At 40.7% G+C, this 22,633-nt stretch overlaps 1 protein-coding gene across 3 annotated transcripts in view; it reads right to left on the bottom strand.

The window, feature by feature from the left end:
* The window catches only part of GARRE1 (granule associated Rac and RHOG effector 1), a 63,304-nt gene that overhangs the window by 24,924 nt on the left and 15,747 nt on the right, over positions 1-22,633 (bottom strand). For all 3 annotated transcript variants that reach the window (XM_037408743.1, XM_037408745.1, XM_037408744.1), the window contains one exon: positions 6,143-7,490. In XM_037408743.1, coding sequence (XP_037264640.1) covers positions 6,143-6,637 — 495 coding nt within the window. In that variant the 5' untranslated portion in view covers positions 6,638-7,490. The remainder of the gene's footprint in view (positions 1-6,142; positions 7,491-22,633) is intronic.

Below are 22,633 nucleotides of genomic sequence, written 5' to 3'. Positions count from 1 at the left end.
GTTCTTAATGGCTTTGGTAACGATAAGCCCCGTACACAACCTGTCTACCCACTAAAGAGACCAGATTAAAATAGCAATATAATGAAGTTAACAATGAGGTATGACTTAAACTGCTGTATCAGATTTTGAGATAACACTCTTTCCCACATACTACTGAAAGTGGGCAGAATTTTATTCATTTGTACTGTTTAGCAATGCCCTGCAATTCGGAAGAGTGATCTCACGACCAGAATACCACCAAGGGAAGACACCATCCTGCTTACTGGAAAAACAGTTATCTACAAGATAAACCAGATGCCAGCAAAGTCACACCTTTACTTCTACAGTATTGTGAGACACGGGCAACCTAACAGGCTCGTTTCGGCTAACAGTCAACCTAAAAGCCCAGCAGCGATAATCTGATATTGACAGCTACTAAAATGGGAACTATAATTTAGCAAAAAAGCATTTAAGTGTTAAGCATTTTAAAAATAAAAAAGCAGCTATTAAAACATAATACAAAACATTTTTAAAGACAATGCTAGTAGATCTGAGAGCAGACCATGAGATTATAGACTAAGAGAAGAGCACAATGGCATTCCAGCAAGCCGTAGCATTTTCGACTGATTTGAAGCAGCTTTTTGCTACTAACAGTTCTTCAACTCAGAAAAGTCTCAAGCCAATCCCCACAAATCACAGGAAAGAAAAATTAGAAAAAATATTTAAATTGGGCTTTACCATGTTTGCTAAGGAAAGGCCACATTTTATATTTACTCAGACATTTTTGTTCCACAAGCTTCTTGTTCAAAAATCTTCAGTTGATTTATACACATAAAAGCAAAAAAGTATCTCCATTTAATAAAAAATGAGGCATCCAAGTTAATATCCTGTGCCCATTCATGCTTCCCTTTTGTTTAGGAAGGCAACACATACATCTTTGTCACTACTCCCACTTTAAAGACAATACACCAGTTCTGTGTAACTAAACCAAGATTCACTATTTGTATTTTGCAGTAACGAGGCTGCTGCAAAGCTTGACAGAAAATGAGAAAATATACAAAATTTTTTCCACTTTTAATTTCACACGCACACACAAACACAGAGGATAGCCTTTCATGGTTTTACTAACAGAAGCATAGATTCTTCCAGCTCACAAAACTTTAACAACAGATCTGGAAAATTTAACATAAAAACTCTTGTTCCCCCTGATTTCCAAGCTGTTACTCACCCATACAGGCACATAACACCTGAGAATTTAAAGGTTTTTACAAGGGGAAAAGAAAAGGCAGAAAATAAAAATCAGTATTTGCATTTCTAAAATTAAGAAACCTTGGGAAACTCCATCTGTCACTAACACTTTCATCAACCTTCTTATACATCCTGGCAGACATCAACTGTGAACTAGCAAGCTTTGTTCAGCTAAAAAGAAAATATTAAAAGCCTCATCCACTGCTGCCACAGTCCAGTTTGGGTTGCACAACATTTTTCATGCATGTTGCGTATGTTCATCAGAACTTGATGCTTTCTCAATAGTGCCTTCCCTGTGGGCTAAGCACCCATCACAATACAGAAAAATGTGTGGCACCACAGAAAAGCTATAGCTTTCTGCTAAATTTCTAAAGCCACCTGCTCTGCTTAAATTTCTCATTCTTCCTCAAAACATACAGCCTTTGCTGAGGAAGTCTTAGGAAAAGTATGTTTTCCTTAGCTGGGCTTGTGCATAGAAAAAAGCCTCATTCTCATGTCCTTCTCACGAATTTGGGATTCCATCCTCTTACCCCACCTTGAATTACAACTCACCTCCCACTGCTTCCCTAATACCAGGCTCATCCCTCAAATAAGAGGCTCTGGAGTACCTATTCATAGGATATTCCTGAGCTGCCTCTCAAACATTCGACCATCTCTCAATTCTTTCTCAGAGTTTTAAAGTTCTTTCAGTCATCTACTAGAGAAGCTGCAAAAGCAACTTCAAATATTACTATATTTTCCCCCCCTTATATTTTCCAAGGAAACAACTACACTGTCTCTCACACTCTTTTCCCCTTGTTTCCCTGGTCAGCTAACTCTGATGAAATCAGGCAAGCCCTTTATATTTTTCTGTTTCCATTAGGAATTTTTTTAATCCTGCTGGTAGTTTTACTAAATGTTAAATTTTCTATAGACTGAGGGGGTACAGGGGGACATGACACGACCCCAAACCACACTAACTGAAGTTTCAAAATAAACAGCCCGGTCTTCAAATCACAGGAATGCAGAGTAGGAGAGGGTATCAAAAGGTCATCCTACTGTCCCAAGCAAGGAGTAATTTCACCTGGGTCAGTTTTGCTAGATGCAGGTTTAACCTGTTCTGTAAGTTCTGCATGATGGAGGCTCCCTACCCTTTGTAGCAGTCTGTGTCAGCACTTCACTAACATTACAAAGTATTTCCACAGCTTCTAATATGAATCTTCCTTTCTGAAATTTAAGTTCATTACTTCTTGCTCCACCTTGCATGGACACGAAAAACAGAACATTGCCACGTCTTCCGACAGCTTCTTACATACCTGGACAATTCTGATTTTCCTTCTTGGTCTTCTTTTCCATAGAGTCAGTCTTTTCAATTTGTCCTCTGAAGTCTTATTTCCTGCATACCTGATTACTCTTGCTACTGACCTCTGGTGTCTCTCCAGTTGTTCACTATTTGTCTTAAGAGCAACAGCAGTGGTGCATGGGTGCACTGTTGTAATTAAGGCCATAATAACCAGTGAAGAGTTGAATGCTTAATTCATGGTTCTTGCAGGTTACAGTCACGTTAAATACATGACAACTGCCTCTCTGCACAACAGCAACAACACTGATTTATTATGTGCAACTGCACAACACTGACTCCTACTCAATATACATCTACCACAAGCCCAAGAACTGTTCCACAATTGCTGCCACTTGGGAGGCTGAAAACTTCTACTGAAATGCTGTAACATTCCATTTTCCCCTCTGAATTCCATCCCAACTGGAAAACTCATTTGTTCAATTCAGATTTTTCTATCAGCAGGTCTTCCATCCTACTTATATCACGTACTTTCAAGTCACCTACAAACAAATATATTCTCTGTACTGAACTCTGCCAAGGTCCGTTTCAACAATGAGCAACTGATAACAGTTTCCTGGGCACAATCCCCCAACTAGCTTGCCCATATACTTACGTCATTTAAACCACGCTCCCCACTGATGTCTAACACAACCATGCGCGTCAGTGTCAAATCCTTAATTTTTTGCTCATTCTTAAGCAAAAGCAAAATGCAATACCTGCCACATTACGTAAAAAGATCCCATAAATCTGGTGTATTTACTTTTTAAAGCCATGTGCAAGATGCAGTTTTAATTAGGGAAAGATATAAGAAAAGTACAATGACAAGTAGTCAATTTCCACATGATATGCCTATAAAGAAAACCAAACAATCCAGCTGTTTCGCCTGCATTCTCTTTACATTTGTTCCTACCATAGAGCTGCCTGCTGAAGAGAGCACTGCAGTTGCACACGGAGCTCAGGAGCAAGGGTTAAGTCTATACTGGTCAAGCAGGGACCAAAGCCAGTTTCTCTACCTTTGCTTTAAGCTGGTAGGACACACGGCCAACTTACGCAAACAGTGCTTTGCTTTTGCTCAAGAAATCCACTCACTGCTGCAGAAGCACTCTCCCCATACTATGTGGGGCCAGGTATGAATTACCATCTAGAATTGCTTGACTAGGTTTCAAAGTCCACCAAAGAACCCTTGAAGACACGCAGTGCTTTGTATGTTTTTGGTTTTTTTAAAATTAGTCTTTTGGCACAGGTATAATCAAGGTCTTTAATCGCATAAATTCATGATTCTTAAATAACAAAACCATTTTTTTCCCCACAGCCTTAGCTAAACATTGTGATGTTATTGGATTGTTTTCAAAAATACTAGCTGACAGAAGACATTTATAATAAATATATAGCCAACCTTACTTCATTCTATATTAAGTATACAACACTGAAAACTGTCAGTCATATTTCTCATTACAATTACGTACTACAAATAGCTTTCTACTTAACTGCTTTCTTTCTAAGCTGTGTGGTTATAGAAAGCAGATAATGCTTGATAAGCATGTGTGTGTAACATTCATCCTTAAATTTACCTGAAACCTAAATCAAAAATAAGAGAACTCAAAAATAAGTTTTACACACAGGATGGAATTCTGTAGGAATAAGTTCGCAAGGATTGTGTAAAGAATTATGTCAAAACATGAGAAATTACTTAAAACACCAGGGATTCACATATGACTATCACTTAACACTGCCTGCTACATAATTAAGACATTTACAACAGGAGAAATACCCAGAAATACCGAGCCAGGCAAGATGGGAGTTGGGGATTCTCAGCTTCAACACATCTGAATTCTGACTGCTACGCACTTGCTGCCAGCACGTGGAAATTAAAGCAAAGTCATGACAAAATTTTACAGCACAAATCTCCCAAGCTAGTATGGTATTTTCCTTTTAATCACAACAGCTCGAAACCACAAAGATGCTTTGAAGAGTGATAAAACATAATTTTACATAAATTCTGATTATTAGTCAATTAACATGCAGTTTTACACTAACACTGATGACAATGTGCCACTCCCAAGTGCACAGGTTTCCTCTCAGAATGGATAATATTAAGGCAAGCATAGGCTAATTTAGAATATGACAGCTCAGTATCATTAGACATCATTAGCTAACAAACCAGGAAATTGTTTATTTAGTTGATTTGGAGGTGGTGTTGGTTGGTTTGGTTAGGTTTTTTTGTTATTTTGCATTATTGCTGTCGTAGTGGTTTTGTGTGGAGGGCTGTGTTCGCGGGGGCACAGGGTGGCTTCTGTGGGAAGGTGCCAGCAGCTTCCCCCGTGCCCGATGGAGCCGATGCCAGCCGGCTCCCAGCCGGACCCGCTGCTGGCCAAGGCCGAGCCCGGCAGCGACGCTGGCAGCGCCTCTGGGATAACGGGTTTCAAAAGGGGGAAAGTTCCTGCGCAAGAGCAGCTGCAGGGGGAGAGGGGAGGGAGCCTGTGGGAGAGCAACAGCCCTGCAGCCCCCCAGGCCAGGGCAGGAGGGGGCCGGGGGGGCTCCAGGCGCCGGAGCCCGTGGGGAAGCCCCCGGCGAGGCAGGCTGTGCCCCCAGCCCCGGGGGGTAACGGGGAGCAGACCCCCACCCGCAGCCCCTGGGACCCCAGGCCAGGGATGCCCGGAGGAGGCTGTGACCCGTGGGCAGCCGGGCTGGAGCAGGTTTGCTGGCAGGACTTGTGACCCTGTGGAAGGGACCCAGGCCGGGGCAGCTCATGAAGAACCACAGCCCATGGGAAGGACTCAAGTTCAGAAATTCATGGAGGACTCTCTCCCGTGGGAGGGACCCACGCTGGGGCAGGGGCAGAGTGTGAGGAGGAAGGAGCGGCAGAAACAGCATGTGGTAAACTGACCGTAGCCCCCATTCCTGTCCCCCTGCGCCTCTCAGGTGGAGAAGGTAGAAAAATCGGGAGTGAAGTTAAGCACAGGAAAAAGGGAGGGGTGGGGGGAAGGTGGATTTTTTTCCTGATTTGAATGGTAGTAAATTGAACTAATTTCCCTGAGTTGAGTTCGTATTGCCCGTGCTGGTATTTGGTGAGTGATCTCCCTGCCCTTAGCTCAACCCACAATCTTTTTGTTCTATTTTCTCTCCCCTGTCTGGGTGAGGAGGGCAGTGATCAGAGCAGCTTCAGTGGGCACCTGGCATCCAGCCAAGGTCAAACCATCACAGTTATTTTCCAACTAAGCAGAGTTTCCCCAAAGAAGATAGAGGTTGTTGGATTACAAAGTTGTACGTTTAAACCAAATAGATTACCATTTAGAATTACATACATAGTACAACTTGATTGTAACTCACCTTTAAATAGAGTACAAGTTCTTAAACAGAAATACCTACTAAATATCTAACTCAGTGAACTTGGAAGCCAGGCATGGCAAATGACTTCCTACTTTCCAACAAGAAAACATAAGAAATCAAGAGTTTCTCTTTTTACCAGCATTGCCCACAAATACAAAGCAAGGCAGAGAGAACTCTTGGTGCAGAAGCAGTTTTGAAGAGAAGTCAAATTAAGGGTCTATACAAATTCACATGCAATACAGTTTCCCCCCCAAGGTAACTTACCTCAATGTCTTGTAGGCTGAACTCTTTTTGATCTTTAAAGTTTGCAGCTCCTGCACTCAGTTCCATCAGCATTTTTGCTATTTCTGGTTTTATTGCTGCTGTGAGTCGACTCGCTGCTTCCATGACATGTTCCTGCACGTCTTTCAGTTGCATAGCTGCCTTAGAATAGTGTGAGTTCCTAAATACACTGCTGAAAAGGTCTGTAAGGAAAGTGCTTGTACGGCAAAACACATTGAGTGCATCCAGGTATTTGGAGATTCCCTGCTGGATGTCTGCGATCGGAGTAGTATGGGACACAGGGTGGTTACAACTGCCCGCAGCAGCTGAGGAGACCAAAGGGGATGCTGGGGTTGTACATGCCAGCGGTGCGCTCAGGGTCCTGCCTAGCTCAGGCATTTGATACTGCTGGTGTTGCTGCACTTTCTGCTTGGACCCGCCAAGCAAAAAGCGCCGCTTATAGTCCATTTTGCTTTCTTGTGCACTACAGCAATACATAAGTGAGTGCTTGTCCAAAGATTCCTTGAATTAACAATCACTTGTCAAACTCCTCCTTCAAATATATAGTTATGTACAGTAACAGTGGAGTACTGTGTACATAGGTTTCACAAAAGGCATTTCAAAAAGGCAAGCGTCTGTATAATCTGTATCAGCAGTGAGAAAGGCAGCAGATTTGCTGACTTCGTATTTCAGTGTTCAGTGCAGCCCTGCTGCAGTTATAAACTGTACTCAAAAAGCAAGCCGAAGTATCTTAATAATGCTCTGTCTCGTTTGGTATTCCACTCTGCACACAGAAAAGCAACACTGGAGCAGAGAAGTTATCGCCTACAATTTCTTCATGAGCATATTATTGTCACTTGCTGTGACGTCTACAAAAGTTATTTTTTTCAATGCAAATAATAGTTTTAGAAGCAATATCTTAAAACAATTTTCCCATTAGTAATACCAGGAAAAGTGGAGCAAACCACCGATCAACAGCGATTGTAAAAGCAGTGCAGAGGCTCCTTTCTTGAAAAAGCAAATCCTTACGTCAGCAGATCAAGTATCTTCAAATGTCTTGACAGATCCAGTCTGCCAAATTAGTTCACTTGTAGTGTCTCTTCTTAATATGGGGAGGGGAGGGGGGGGGTGGGGGGGAAATCTGGACTCTGTTTACAGAAGACTTTGCAAATATAAGCTATTAAAAATTAGAGTGTTTATTATTGCAAGCCTTCTTCCCCTTTCCTTGTTTGTTGAGGTAGTTGTTTCCGTTGTAACATTAAGAAGTGGTGCTTCCAGACTGCATTTGCCCTCAATTGTAGACTCAGAACAAAAATGCACAAATGTATTTGTAAGGCCTCTAGGTCATTTCCTGTGAAGGGAAAAAAAAAAAAAGTTTAAAATGTTATGGAACATTGAGAAGGTTTAAGATTTTAACTCCTGCAGTGTCCTGTTATACTCTCTAGGCCTATGTTGTCAACAATGCACAAGATGGAAAGGAAGGGAGAGTTGCACTGGCATTTTAAAAGGCAGTTACGAGCTGGTGTCATCCTGTTGCTAAACTCAACGCTGCTGAATATTTTCCTATTATTTCTCCTGTTCTAGCCTGTCAAACTTAAAGAGTGTAGTTAATCCTCAGTGCAACCCTTACACAGTTAACAACAGCAGAAGGCTATTAATGCAGAGCTCAGGGGGAGTTAATCACATTTTCTAACCTCATCCTTTTAAAATAATTTAAGAATTAAGTCAGTGAAACCTTTTTTCACACACTATAATTTATAGCAGAAATCTGAGAAACCCATTCATTTTAATAATTTACTAAATCAATGATACAGGTCCTCGAGCTTTTTTTCAGTACAATGGCAGACAAAACTGTCTATATCCTAACTGAGTTTAGCTGAAAAATACAGCATACACATCCCATTGCAGATGACAGACAGCATCTATTCACACGCAAGAAATTGTATGAGGCAGAACTGCCTAACAGATTGGCCTAAATAATGCTCTCACCAGACATGAAAGTAAGGAGGAAATACAGCTTCTAGTACTGCCCTGGTCCTGCTAGCAAACTGGTGCAACTGGAGAGCCAAGAGTGCTTTCTTGAAGGCCTTTGTAGGAAGGTGAACAGAGTGTGAGCAGTGAGAAAGGGTCAGTTTGCAGCAGGACACGTTGATGGCCAGGCTGGAGAAACTGGAGTTTCAAAGGTCTTTTCCAACCTAAATGATTCTATGAATCTGGAAAAGGGCATGAAGATTTTTAAGCCCTTACCCTTACCCAAACACAGCTCTTAACTGGAAAGGGCTTTGCATCTCGTGATCATGTTTGCAAGTTGGGAGTCATATATCCATACAATGGTCAGTTATCCTAGGTACTCATTTACATATCTTTATATACAGATTTTATATAAACACACATATATTTATACACACCTGTGCGTGACAAGATTTTTATTTTTTTAATGCACTATGAATTTACAGCTTGCCAATTAATCCCACCTCAATCATCTTCCTGTCTTCTGTGCCAGAGTTAGGACTGCATTGACCTAATTACCTCCTACCCCACCAGGGGGGTTAGGGTGAGCAACCCCACACTAATGTCCTGAACAGGTAACTTTCTACAGTGTTCCCTGCTTTGAGACAGAAATGTTCTATTTCTTGAGACTGCAAAAGACACCAATTAACAATGTCAGGACATTATCAGAAGGAAAGCACAATGTGGAGAAAATTTGTTCATTCAGTTTATCTAGTCCTAGCTATTAGTCACACTTTAGGCTGCTCTCTCCCTCTCCTACACAGACACATAACTTGATCTCATCAAATAAGGCCATTCTTTTTTTTACTGCAGCAATTGCAATGTACAAGGCTAATATCAAACAATAATTCATAATAGGATTTTCTTTCCTAAGCACTTGAAAGACTAATCCAGATGTAACAGGAAGGAGCCCTTTAATTCAACAACACAGTGTTCCTTTAGCTGTTAGATTTGAGATATGAAACCTGTATTAATATTGTCAAAATGGTTGGGGAATACAGATTTAATCTTCAGTCAAAATTTCTTATTCCCACCTGTCTGAACAAACAGGATATCAACTCATTCACACAATGTGTTTTGACACATATGTATGATACAAAAACCTCACAGATTAAAAAAAAAAAAAGGCAAGACATAGCAGGACAAAACAATATATAGAACCAGATAGTTCACACCCACTAAAACAACACACAAGTTGTTCAGGAAGCCATTGCTGCAGGGGGTTCTGCTTCTGAGATCTAGCGCAAATAATCTTAGGTATTCCAACTTTTTAAAACATGATAAAAAGATAAAACACAACAGAAATTTCCATACACATTTCAGTACCCCTTAAAATACTCTAAGTCGATTTCTTTCTTTCCTAACTACTTTATACTTCTCTCAATATTCACACTGAATGCATGAAAATGCAATAAACCCATTAAAAATTGAATTTTCTGGGAGGTCTTGATATTATACATATAGCTGAAAATGTTTTTGTCTTGCTTTAACAAGCTATGATGCCTTACAGTGGAAAGCATGATCAAATTGGTTTTCCTGATTGCATAAAAATGTAGATGGAACAAAAGAGTTGGTTAATTTATATGCATTGTATAAGTAAATTGGTGATTATTTTCCCTAAGTAGACATGAATTTCACATTGCAGAGGAACTTAAGAAATGCTTATGAAACATCTAAATGTTAATTAACACCAAAAGCAGAAAAAGCTAAGAAGGGGGTTTCAAGCTATACAGTACTGAGTTGGATAAGCAAATTAGAGATGCACTACAATTTGGTGGTTCTGATTACACACTGATTATTATTACACTTTCAGGATCAAGTTAAGACACTGAACTCACCATCTGAAACTGCCTGATATTTAGCCAATGTATAAAACTGCTACCTCCTAAAAGAACATAAATGCGATGGGGGAGGGGGAGGGGGAAAGGTGTTTTCATATCTTCTACAGATTATAAACAAATATAAGAAATCATTGTGGTTGACTTCTAGACAATTTCATAGTCAAAGCTGCATGTACTTATTCAACATGCAACTTACGATTACTTGACAACTTCAACATTCCCTTGTAATAAAATCAGCACAAAAGCTTAAAGAGCTTGTATCTTCAGCATCTAAAGAGGTATTTATTTAGAGGGAGGAAAGCTACAGTTTTCAACACTTCTCAACACTAGGCATGCAGGTAAATGCTACGTATCTTACACTTTCTATAATGAGATCTCCAACATGCTACGTACAAAATAGACATTCTTCCTTTTCCATCTTTTCCCGAAAAACTGAAGCGGAGAACATTCCCACACTCTCCTCTCCCTTCCCCAGTGCTATGGTTCCCCCACTGCTCTTGGTGCATGGACTAAACTGGTGGCTCCATATTGTAACTATCTGAACTTTATACCAAATCTAAATCTTGCCATAATAGCAGGAAAAAAACCCAAATAAATCAAAGTGGCTCATTCTAGTGATACAAGACCAGCATGCTATCAATCAAAAAATATAAAAGTTAAGCTTGTACTTTACTTCGCAGAAAACAAAAATATTCACAGAAATCAAATGTAGAAAATATAAAAAATGTCAGCACGCCATAAATAAACTGCATTCCTTCCTTTATGTAATCAAGACCAAAACAGTGTTCTTCCTATACTATTAGACATTATAAATACAACTAATATAAAAACCAAGCTCCATACTGAACACTATGCTGCTGAAAGCTGTAAAACACTACTGAAAAAGCTCACCACGTTGTTTATGTGTTTATATATGTTTATAGTTAAGGAACTGCTACTAGTTTGAACTATTTGAACTTCCACAGAGAATCAAGCAGATATCTAAATGAGCTGCTCTAAAAATGGCATAGAGGAAACAGAAATTGCATGAAAATAACTGCTTATGCAAATCAAGTTCACTATTCTTTTTCTAAACGCAACATCCCCAATTTTTTGCTTAGATACTTCCTAGAAACTTAAAAGTATTTCCTCCATATTCACTGACTGTAAGAGACAAATTAACAGGGAAGACTTTCAACAAACAGAATCTGGCACCTCCCAGTTTCTGTTCTGGGCCAGCAACAAGCAGTCTAATCCCCCATCCATCCAGTTTGGGATGGCCCTCCTAGAAACGGCAGCAACTTTTTCCCTGAATCAACACAGGAAATTGAGCAGAGGAAGTAGTAAGTAAAACGTACAAGTCTTTCACTAGTTGGTTTAGTTACACAATTACCCATACTATCAACTTCCTTTCAGACAACTTCATTTACCATCTACACGAATGCTTTGCGGGCCATAGTGGTTAAAAACTTTCTGATTAAAAAAAAAATGATTTTTCAGGCTTTAAAAAAATTCCGATCTCAGTTTTAAAAACTGATTGCAAAGATGTTCTTTATGAATTCTACTGTCCTTTCAGTGAATGTGCAATATAACATATAAGAGTAAGATAATCCAAAATACTTGAGCTAAACTTTCCAAAAGTAACACTTCCAGATATTGCACATCCGCTTTAGTTTTATGAGACAGATTCCAAATCTTAGGATGAACAAGCACCATTCATGTGAAACAATGAAATATGAAAGCAACTAATTCAATTATTGTTCCAAAAAAAGTAGCTCCAAAAGAAACAACCCAGAACAGCGAGATTGCTTACCAGGGAAAAGCCTGAACAAACAAAGCCTACAGCAAGGCCAAAAGGCCAGCCAGCTGCTAGAGCCAAGGGCCTCCTGTCCAGAACACACCAATTCCCTCTCGCGTTTAGTCACACAAAGCCCGTGCAAATCCACAAGTTACTCCGCTATGGAAGGCATCATTCCACCTTCAAGTTCTGCTGTCACTGACGTGTACATCAGATTCATCAGCTGGCCAGGCCACCCAACATCCAAATGGGGATACCTTAGAAAAGAATTCAAATATCCCAAATGGTCTTCAACACTCGAGTAGCAAACCGGGAGCAGAACTGTAGGGGAAGCCCACACCCTATTTCCTGAACACCAGTCTTCCACTGGCTGGCTCAGAACAAAAAACGTCACCAGCCAAGGCCCAAGGAACGTCAATTTGTGTATGAGCACCTCACAACACACCTACAAACATCCTGACCAACGGTATGCAGCAGCCTCAGGCTGGGACCCCCCGCAGAGAGCAACACCCAGCCCTGACCCAAAGCCAAGCACACAGCACATCGCAAGATGGGCTCTGCTGCTCTGCTCCCCCCGAGCGCACACTGGAGAGGGCGAAGGCAGGGAGGCGACAGCAAGGACGGAAGAGACAACAGCAAGGGATTCTGGAGAAGGGAGCACTGAGAGTCCCAACTATGAAAAGGCTTCAAACCAGTAGCCTACACGAAAGCACAGGCACAGTACTTAGACATGAAAAATTGAAATTCAGTCCCAGATAGGGGCCTTGTAAAGCAGACCATACCAACACGCCCAAGACACAAATGAACCATACCAGACCCTCATCCAGAGGGTAGAGCCACAGGCTGTGTTCAGTGTAAGGGGTTAGTTCTGGCTTCTCCTTTTAGACAGGCTACTAACTGTAGGTAAGAACATCAGTGAGCTAAAACAGATGGTGGAAAATCTTTCCTCCAAATAAACTTTTCTGAATCCTCCTAAACAAACAGGTTAAGCAAAACAGTCAAGTGGTCCCAACTACTTTTGGAGCAGGATTTTAAGACAGACATCAATATAGCATCCTACAGATTTTTAACTCTTGAGTTGATTCATTTTACACTATCCCAAACTAAAAATGGATTACACCTACAGCTATACAGTGTGTTCAGCATTTACAAAACATACCCATTCAAAAATACAAGAAATTGGAAACCACATACCAGAGATTCTATATAAAGAATATTAGAATTTCAGTCACAAGTCTCATAACACAAGAAATAAAATTCTGATTTCAACTACATCATCTCCATTACTCTCAATTAATACATCATACCTATTAATATTAAAATTGCCATAAGAATGACAACTGTGTAATATACTCAGGCCATCCATAAAGAGGAAATGCATAGAATGGGGGTGGGGCTTTAAAAATTTCTTTCAAATTTTAAATGCTGTCTTGGACATAAAACTTTTCAGAGTAATACAAGAGCTGAAACTCTGTTTTGAAAGTTAAAACTTTTCAGTCAACAAGAAAAGCCATCTCCAAGTAATGCTGACTGGCAGAAAATATGCATTAATCTCTGACACCAACTATTTTGCACCTGTAATTTCTTACCAACACATCATAAATACTTAAAGCATGTAAATGCTTTTATAGGGGTTGACAAGTATCATTATCTTCAGCAGCAGGGCAAACGAGGCTGACAGTTTCTCAGGCCTCACTCCATGCAGCTGTCAGGATGCAGGCACACGATGAAATCCCCAGCAGCCCGCGAGCGCCAGCAGGGAAAGGACACGCGTCCTGGTAGCTCAGCCTATTGTCAGGCAACACACGTCACCAAACCCCAATTGCTTTTGGTCAGGGGCCCGGACTTGGGCTACAGAGCCAGAAAGGAAAGGCAACCTCGCTTTTCAAGACCGATAGCCTTTCTAAAAGGGTGGGCTGCAGCCACGAGAAGACCCAGGCACCTCCTCTATGATTTTTTGGTTGCTTGGGTTTTTTTGTCATTGAAGTTGTAAAAATCTCCTATTAGAGGATGACAAGGGGAAAAAGAGGAGGAGAGAGAGAAATAGCCTATTATACCAACATCATTTTACTTCTTGTTAGCTCATGAATTGCTTATTGGGATTCCTTTTTGGCTGCTTGCCCAGAGCAGTTGGAGGAAAAAACCAAACAAAAAATAAGCAAGCCAACCGTTAGCAATCCCATGAAGCTCCAGTTGGAAACACCCACCTTCAAGGGTCTTCCCTTCCTAATACCAACTCACCACTCCAGCTGCTCTCCTGGCCACTCGCTCCAGCATTAGATGGTTGTCAACAGCCACAGTGTTAAAACCAGTTCAGTGCCTTCCCTCCCACCAGTTGGGGACCATAGCTCACAGGACATACTCTACGGGGACTATGTAGTTAGTTTAACCTGATCGTCCTATTTCAATGTATGCAAACCTAAACAGAACAACTTATTAATACAGAAACTGATCTCATTTACCAGTGAAGCAATTACAAACAGAAACATGGAGATTTTTTAAACCTAAATCGAAGGCTTCAGCAAGTTGGTTTTATTAACTCAAAGACCGATTTCACTGATGAAATACTTATCTAATACTCACAGACAGTCTCTGAACTAATTTATTATGTCTCTGTCTAGAGTTTTCTTCCCTTCAAAATGACCCTCCTTGAAACAAACCTATTAACTCCTTTGTTTCTTTTGCACTTAGACTAAAAAAAATCCTCTAGAGGCACAGCTATGCTAGATGCCCTAAATGACAAGCAAAGACAAAAATACCCCCATGCCCTGCCCTCCCCAAAAATAAACCACCACCAACTCTGTTGTGAAAACCACTCGGAAACTGAGAGAACTGGAAAAGGCTGAAGAACACTGTATTTCTGGGGCTAGGTAAGGGCTAAGAGTCTTGCCTGGTCAGCACTACACCACCTCGCTTCCAACCCTTAACCCTCCAGAAAAGAATCCATAGCTTACACTCCCTATGAAACACACATGGAAGGTAGGTATCTCTGAATCAGATTTAGAGTTGTCAGCCCACTGAGCTGGATTTTTCCAGGGCAGAGCCTACAGTGTGTCAGGACACGTCTTACCTTTTGTTTGAACTAAAACACGTAATACACCAAATAGCACAAACTCAAGTCTCAGCAATAAGATATAACAGCAAAAGGAAACATCGGTGAAAGGAATGTGTTAAACCAGACCTTTCAGACACGGGTGCCTCCCTGAACGTCAAAAATAGATGTCCGTGTCAGATCAGGATCACTGTTTCAATCCTCCCTTGGCAATAGGTGCTTATGTTATCTATTTTGAAAGCAGGACCAGCTCCCTTCTGACAGAGAACTGTGGGTGCAGATAAAAAGGAAAAGAAAATAACGTCTATTTTCTTTTGGTTCAGTAGCCTAACAAAGCATTTGCACGCAGCATGAGAAATTCCCATGCAATGTGATTGTCAGCCAGAGGAGACTCAAGATTCCACCTCTCATCTCCCAAAAGGGTGCACTTAACATCAGCCACAAGCACATTCTCTCCTGCTCTCTCACCAGAGCTGTAAAATGCGCTAAGATGAAGAAAAGGCTCACAGGAACACAACAAGGGCGAGCGTGAACAGCACAAGCTTTCTGTAGGACAGGCACAGCTCTGCCTCCCAGAACAAGTTGCCTACAGAATTTTTTAATTCTGGGCACTACCTGCAGGACTGCTTGGGAAAAGATGCCTGAACACACTGAAAGCCAGGCACTTGCAGCCAGCCATCGCAAAAAATACACTTTTCTTTAAAACGGAGTGAAGAACTAAAGGCCATGTTTTCAAGACAGGAATGAAGAGCTGACAATTTTTAGAAAAGTCTTGACAATAAGTTAACATCTACTCCTATAAATAACCTTTCTCAGTCACAGACTTCACTTCCTGCTGAAGGGAAGGCAGGAAGAAAAGGCTGAACTAGAGATATATTTAATTAAAGCATACGTGGAACAGGAATATTACTTGGTCAGGCATGTGCCTCACGGTCCAGTTACAGCCATTTGAGATAATTCCCACTCACCCACCCTCCTCCCAAGTCTTCCTTGCATGTATGATGAGCTGAGTGGGTTTGCAGCACTTGAAGTCTCCTAAACTACAGTGGAAGCCACCTATGTTCAATTATTCTTCACACTTACAGCTTCACGTCTAAATACAGTAAGCACGGCGTCTAGGATGGTATTTCCTTGTTAAAACTTCACAGAAAAAACAAGCATTAAAAAAGTGTTTCTCAATTCTGTAGTAACTACATTTCCCATGCTTCTGTGTAAGACCAGCTTTCACAGGGCAAGGGGGAACACAGTATGACAACAACCACCAAACAAAATAAAAATACTACAATCCTATAATCTCATAGTCAACATTTTGAACCTTTCGGCTCACTTCAGCAATGGACTTAACAATATGATTAGTTCCAGTAAAGTCAGTGGCATCTCTCGCATACTCAAGTGAGAGTTAAATCTCCTTGTTAAATCATGAATTACAGCTCTCCAGCAGAAGTAAATGCCGTATGTATTTCTCAGTATCATTCACCAGGAAGAGAGGTCTTTAATACACATTTTAAAAAGCATGCTAAAAATTTCTACCAAAATTTTTTAGAGGTTTAGGAAATCGCCTTGAAGAGCTTAGTTACTGCTGAGTCAGTGTAGATCAAGAATCAGAAGCCTCTATGCAGAGCTTTATTCCCACTGGCTTAAAATTATTTGTCCATGAACCCAAATACTGCATAAAAAGCTTCTGCACCTAGCAAAATGGGAATAACTCCCACCCTTTGGCAAAATACTTAAGAGAAATAACTGAAATACATTCTATAAATGTTACCTTCAATTCAATTACCATATTCCAAAAGTTAGGTGTTTCTGAGGAAATTTTTATTGCCCCAAACACATCATGCCTTAAACAAGAATTGAAAAGACAAGCAAGAATAAGAACCCAAGTCAAATACTACAACATTGTGGTGGGCTGACCCTGGCTGGACACCAGGTGCCCAAAGTCACTCTATCACTCCCCCTCCTAAACCAGACAGGGGAGAGAAAGTGTCATGAAAGCTTCATGGGTCAAAATAAAGACTGAGAGATCATTTGGGAATTACCATCACAGGCAAAACTGACTCAGCTCAGGGAAATTAGTTTTATTTACAGGGTCACTCCCACGGGGGACAGTCCTGCACAAACTTTTGCAACCTGAGTCCTTCCCATGAGCTGTAGTTCTTCACACCCTGCCCTGGCCTGGGTCGCTCCTAGGGGTGCAGCCCCCCAGGCCCAGCCGGCTCCAGCACGGTCCCCAGCACTGCCCGCAGCCCTGCCCCAGCCTGGGCTCCTCCATGGGGCCACAGGTCCCGCCAGGAGCTGCTCCAGCCCGGCTGCCCACGGGTCACAGCCTCCTCCGGGCATCCCTGGCCTGGGGTCCCAGGGGCTGCGGGTGGGGGTCTGCTCCCCGTTACCCCCCGGGGCTGGGGGCACAGCCTGCCTCGCCGGGGGCTTCCCCACGGGCTCCGGCGCCTGGAGCCCCCCCGGCCCCCTCCTGCCCTGGCCTGGGGGGCTGCAGGGCTGTTGCTCTCCCACGGGCTCCCTCCGCTCTCCCCCTGCAGCTGCCCTTGCGCAGGAACTTTCCCCCTTTTGAAACCCGTTATCCCAGAGGCGCTGCCAGCGTCGCTGCCGGGCTCGGCCTTGGCCAGCAGCGGGTCCGGCTGGGAGCCGGCTGGCATCGGCTCCATCGGGCACGGGGGAAGCTGCTGGCACCTTCCCACAGAAGCCACCCTGTGCCCCCGCGAACACAGCCCTCCACACAAAACCACTACAAAGCATTTGGGCATGTCGTACTACCGGCAGTTATATATGTGTGCGTGTATATATATACATATACGCACGCACACATACACAGAATGGCATAACTGTACAGGACTGAGGGGCTAAAAGAAGAGACTAGATTCATTACGGATAAATTTATCAACTCACACATGGAAAAACAACGTAGTCTCACATATAAAATGATGGGCTCTAGCCTGATCATTACCGCTTAGGAAGATCATCTAGTGTTACAACTGACTGTTTTTGCTAAAATGTAGCCTGATACTGAATGGCACAGTCAGAAGAGTCAATCTGATGTGACAAATTATTAGCAATGAAATCTGGAAGCGAGCAGCAGCGTTGGGAAAGCCAGCAACATAATTATGCCACTGCATAAATCCATGGTTTACCCACACTTCAAATTTAGCATGCAGTTCTGGTCTCCTTATCGCTCTTTCTTCCAGCGGGGCTCATTTGGCTTACTAAATAGACTAACCACAGGCTCAGGAAATCCTATATGCAGCAAAATGCTGAAGACAGTTTTAAATGAGCGTAGCCCACAAATTCACCCTGTTCTTGCCTTTTCCTAGGTATCTGTTTATACCCTTCTTTATCCCATGGAGGTTGAGTTGGATCAATTTTGAAGTCTGAATCAGCATGGCCACTTATACCTTCTTAGTCACTCCAACTTAGTGATCACTGAAAGCAGTATAATCACAATGACATAGTGTTTACAACTGCTCTGGAAACAGAAGCATTTTCTCATCAATAAATCAGCTGTTAACTTTTAGACAAGGCTTCCAGCCATTTTGCTGCTCTTGCAAACATAGATACTACATTTCATAAATGCCACAGTACTCACACTATTAGCATATACACATTTGAATTTTCCCACTGAAATAAATATCCCTAAACCAGATTTCTAGACTGTTTTAACTGTTTGTGATGCTATGCAACTTGAAAAAGAAAAGCCAAACTCAGCGTAACTTCAGTACACATTTTAATTATTTTAGTAGTGTTAGACAGTAGTATTTCAAGGCAGTGAAAATTACAGATCATCTACACATTTAAAGCTCTTCTGTGAAGAAGGAAGTTTTGAGCACTAGAAACATAAGACAGATTATGTACAGAAAATCCGGTAAAGCCTTTATGTGAATTTTTTTTTTCTTTATTGCCTGTTTGCAGCAGGGATGATGAAAGCTTTCAAAACATTTGCAGTAACTCAACACCAACAATCTTTCCTTTCCCAAATTACTATGCTGCTTCTGAATTCTCAACACTTGCCAGCTCAAAACTTGTCTACACTAAAAAAAAAAAAAAAAAAAAGGAAAGAAAGAAAGAAAAAGCCCTGCAAATGTGGTTTAGTTGCATTAAATACACTAATCCTAACCCACTCATGTAAATGAAGAGGCTACTGTTAGCATGTATTTCCACTCGTAAACTATTCACATCTAGTAAGTATATTGCCATACTATTTCTTTGTGACGTAAATTAATACCTAATCCAATACTTACTAATGTTTATTCTCTTCAGTACACAGTAGAAGCTTTATGTATATTAATGTTTGCCTTCTCCCCAACTCATTCATTGGAAGTCTCCTACTTGAAAAGTACCAAGTATTCTGAAATTATATTAATTTCATTTCTAAAAATAGGGAACAGGAGTACATATCAGAAAAACTGACATCAGCACATACGCTTACTGTCTCATGACAGTTGCAGCCACGAGCTTTTTTGTCGTCTAGCTAATACAGAGATTCATGTCTCTGTACCACAACTCCCCAGAACAGACTTTCCAAATGGTTTATGGGCTTTACTGTATTCGAGTAGCAGTAGATTCATCACTGAACAGCTGGAGTTTTGCCCAGGAAAACAAACTATATTCTATACTGAAGAGAGGGACATGATGATTAGGCCTTTCATATCCCTCTCATGTTGAAAATTATGGAATTATCAGAAAACTGTAATCATGAAAATGTTAAACTAAGGAGAATGTATTTTTACAGCAAATGAACATAATTATGTTTACCATATTTGGGCTCAAATTTGGCTGGCAATTCAGACTATATACAGACAGCAATATCTGATTCACTGTCACAGGATATGAATAAACCAGAGCAACCCAGTGTGAATAACTGTCTCCTTCCTATAACAAAACCAACGACTAGTGTGTACATAATACTCCAAATGCATTGTATACTACTACTGTAAACACCAATTTCACAAATAGTAGTAGTTGAATAGTTTTAACCTTAATTCTAAAAATCATTCTTTAACTAGGTCTTTGTAGCAGGAAAGTTGTTGAACTGTCAGAATGCTCTATTTCTAACAAATCTATGGGTTTTGATGTATTAGATAATGTAGAACTAATTTCTGTAGCTGATGAAGGAACAGTGGTGACAAGTAATTTGAGATCATAAAGATTAAAAAGGTAGAAACAGTAGCACGCATACTTCGTAACTTTTCCTCATGTTTTCTAAGCAAAAAAGCTGGTTTTGCGACTTGGGCACAGCATTCCCCTCCTCGTCAAGACCAGAATTTATTAATTAAATATAGGTGAGATTTTAAAACCACCACTAACTCATCCTGCATAGTTGGGGTCAAAACATGACTAGCTATAAGATCAAATGTAGCACCATTCCAGTTTATAAATCTCTAATACAAATGAAAAGGGAAAAATATAGCCAAATCTTGCCAACTATAACATTTTCCCCTTCAAGAACACCCAAAGCTTAGCGCTTATCTAGTTGTTCTGCCTGCTTTGCACAGCAGACAACTAAAAAAAAATATCCTTGCTCAAGTTCCTCAATATTCTGCAAATGCCATTAACTGGTTCAAACACAAGCTAAGCACTGAAGTCAAAAGGATTCTCCTTTTGCTTTTCTTCAACAAGCCCCTGTAATAGAGCAAATATCACCCCACCTTCAGCACAACACCAACAGCTTACATCTTTGAGACGCCAGTATCTAGTGCTTTCTATTAGCTGCTTCAGTAATCCTGCTTTCTATTTCAGTCCACAGAATAATTTGTTGTCTTTTATCCACACAATGTAAACGCCAAAATAGTCCACAGGTCAACTTAAAATCCAAAAGGGGCAAACTGAAGGCTGAGGAATGCAAGAGCAATCCTAGGTCTCCTCCATCCACTCCTTACACTGGCACAGCTGCAAGAAATTTCTGGTTTTCAAATAAATTAGTTACTTGGGTTTTGCATGTTCTTCCTAGGAAGACTAGCTTGATTAAAGTTATTTTCCTTTTATTAAGAAAAGCAAATACTTTAATATTTTAAGACTATTCTTTTCCTGCTTCTTTAAAAACAGAGTTAATACTTAAAAATGAAGTTTAATAGTCTTTCAATACCAATAAATCTACACATCTGGAAAATAAATCTCATTTTTTATATCTAGTGTAGACACTACCAAGGAATATAAATAACTTCACACAAGAGCTACTTACTAACAAATGCATACATGGAATTCTGCTGGCATGTCTCAGCAGCACGCATAGCTTTTCTAGCTTCCGGCTTTAAGTTGCTACATTAAGTATACAGCACGCAAAGGCATACAACAATCAAATTGATGTTCGAATTAATACTGATGTGATTTGATTGATGTAATGTGGTTTTTCCTTTAAAAAAATGCATTGGTTTTTGGTTATAAATTGTTCCCCAGAGAACTCACCAAATACTCCCCAACAAAATTATCAATTGTTAATTGAAAATTAACATATAAACTGAAGTCAGATCACCTTACCATGTCCTGAAAGTATAAGTACTGATAGTTTTATATAAACAACTAAGCCTTCCATCATGGGCATGATCTGTCACCAGACTATATGCCAAAATTTCTGCATTAAGTTGTGCAAGAATTTTTTTTGCCTAGCAGAGGATACAGTGGGATATTTATGTTAGTATAATACATCTTGAAGGTGAAACAGATGTAATGTTCTAATCCATACAATTAACATGATGTGATTGATATATTCAGTAGAAATCAAAATCCATATGTAAACCATAAGTTTAAACTTTTATTATTAGATCTTTCTGAAAACTCACATGTGTTCCCCCCGAAGCACCTAGTACCAACAGTCCAAGATACCACACACATGAATCAGTGGAAGATCCGAACTTCATAAGCAATTAAGTACATGCAACAGTATCTCTCAATATTCATTAACAGAGCTGAATTTTGTTCACTAATGAAGACTGGAAAGAAACATTTAAAATTTTAGGTGGTATCTTCTGATGTGTCAAGTATACTTAAAAAATTATTATCAACATGAAAGACTAGGCTTACATTAAACGATGTTTAAGTGATTTAAGCCATGCTGACACTCCCTCCCAGTGACATGTTGAGAAAGGGCTTTCTGCTGCAGAAATTGCGACACAATAAAGTTCTGCCAGCCATAAGACACTGCAAAGATGCCAAATACATTTATGCAACATTTCAATACCAGCTGATGCATCTATTACAGATCTGGCCTGACCCCTTTCAAATATATTTCTTAAGTATTAGATTTAGAACACGCGACCTTTTTGCCATCAGGACTGTCTGTGCAGAGAGCATGCTGACAGCCAGGACTGTCCCACTAGTACCAAGCACTGCCCATGACTAATCTGGCACCAGGAGAAGGCCACAAGACACAACAATAAGCATCAAGGCAACGCCTGGCAATTTCTACTTAATATATTACTACAACCCCCCACCCCCGGCACCATTTTTAGCCACTGTTGGATTTCCTTCCTTCTCCCCATCCCCCAACCAGGCTCCAAACCTTGAAGTAACCTTGTTCTGTTCCCCCCCCCCCCCCAAGAGACAGCTCCATGCCTGAAACATAACCTCTAATCTTATTTTCTATTTCTAGCATACAATTCACGACCCTTATCCCAATTTTTTAAATTAAATATCCTCCATGCTGCAGACTCCGCTTCCTATAGTCAGGATAGCCCACAGAGTACGTCAGAATTTATAACCATATGGTTCTTGTTTAGGACAATTTTACATTACTTTTAAGAGCATTAGAAACATACAGTATTTAGGTAATATAGGTTTAAAAACCTCCCCTGAAAAAGAGGTTTTCAATA

This window comes from Falco rusticolus, chromosome 15, assembly GCF_015220075.1.
Source record: "Falco rusticolus isolate bFalRus1 chromosome 15, bFalRus1.pri, whole genome shotgun sequence".
Taxonomy (NCBI): domain Eukaryota; kingdom Metazoa; phylum Chordata; class Aves; order Falconiformes; family Falconidae; genus Falco; species Falco rusticolus.
This window is presented reverse-complemented; position numbering and strand designations above follow the sequence as displayed.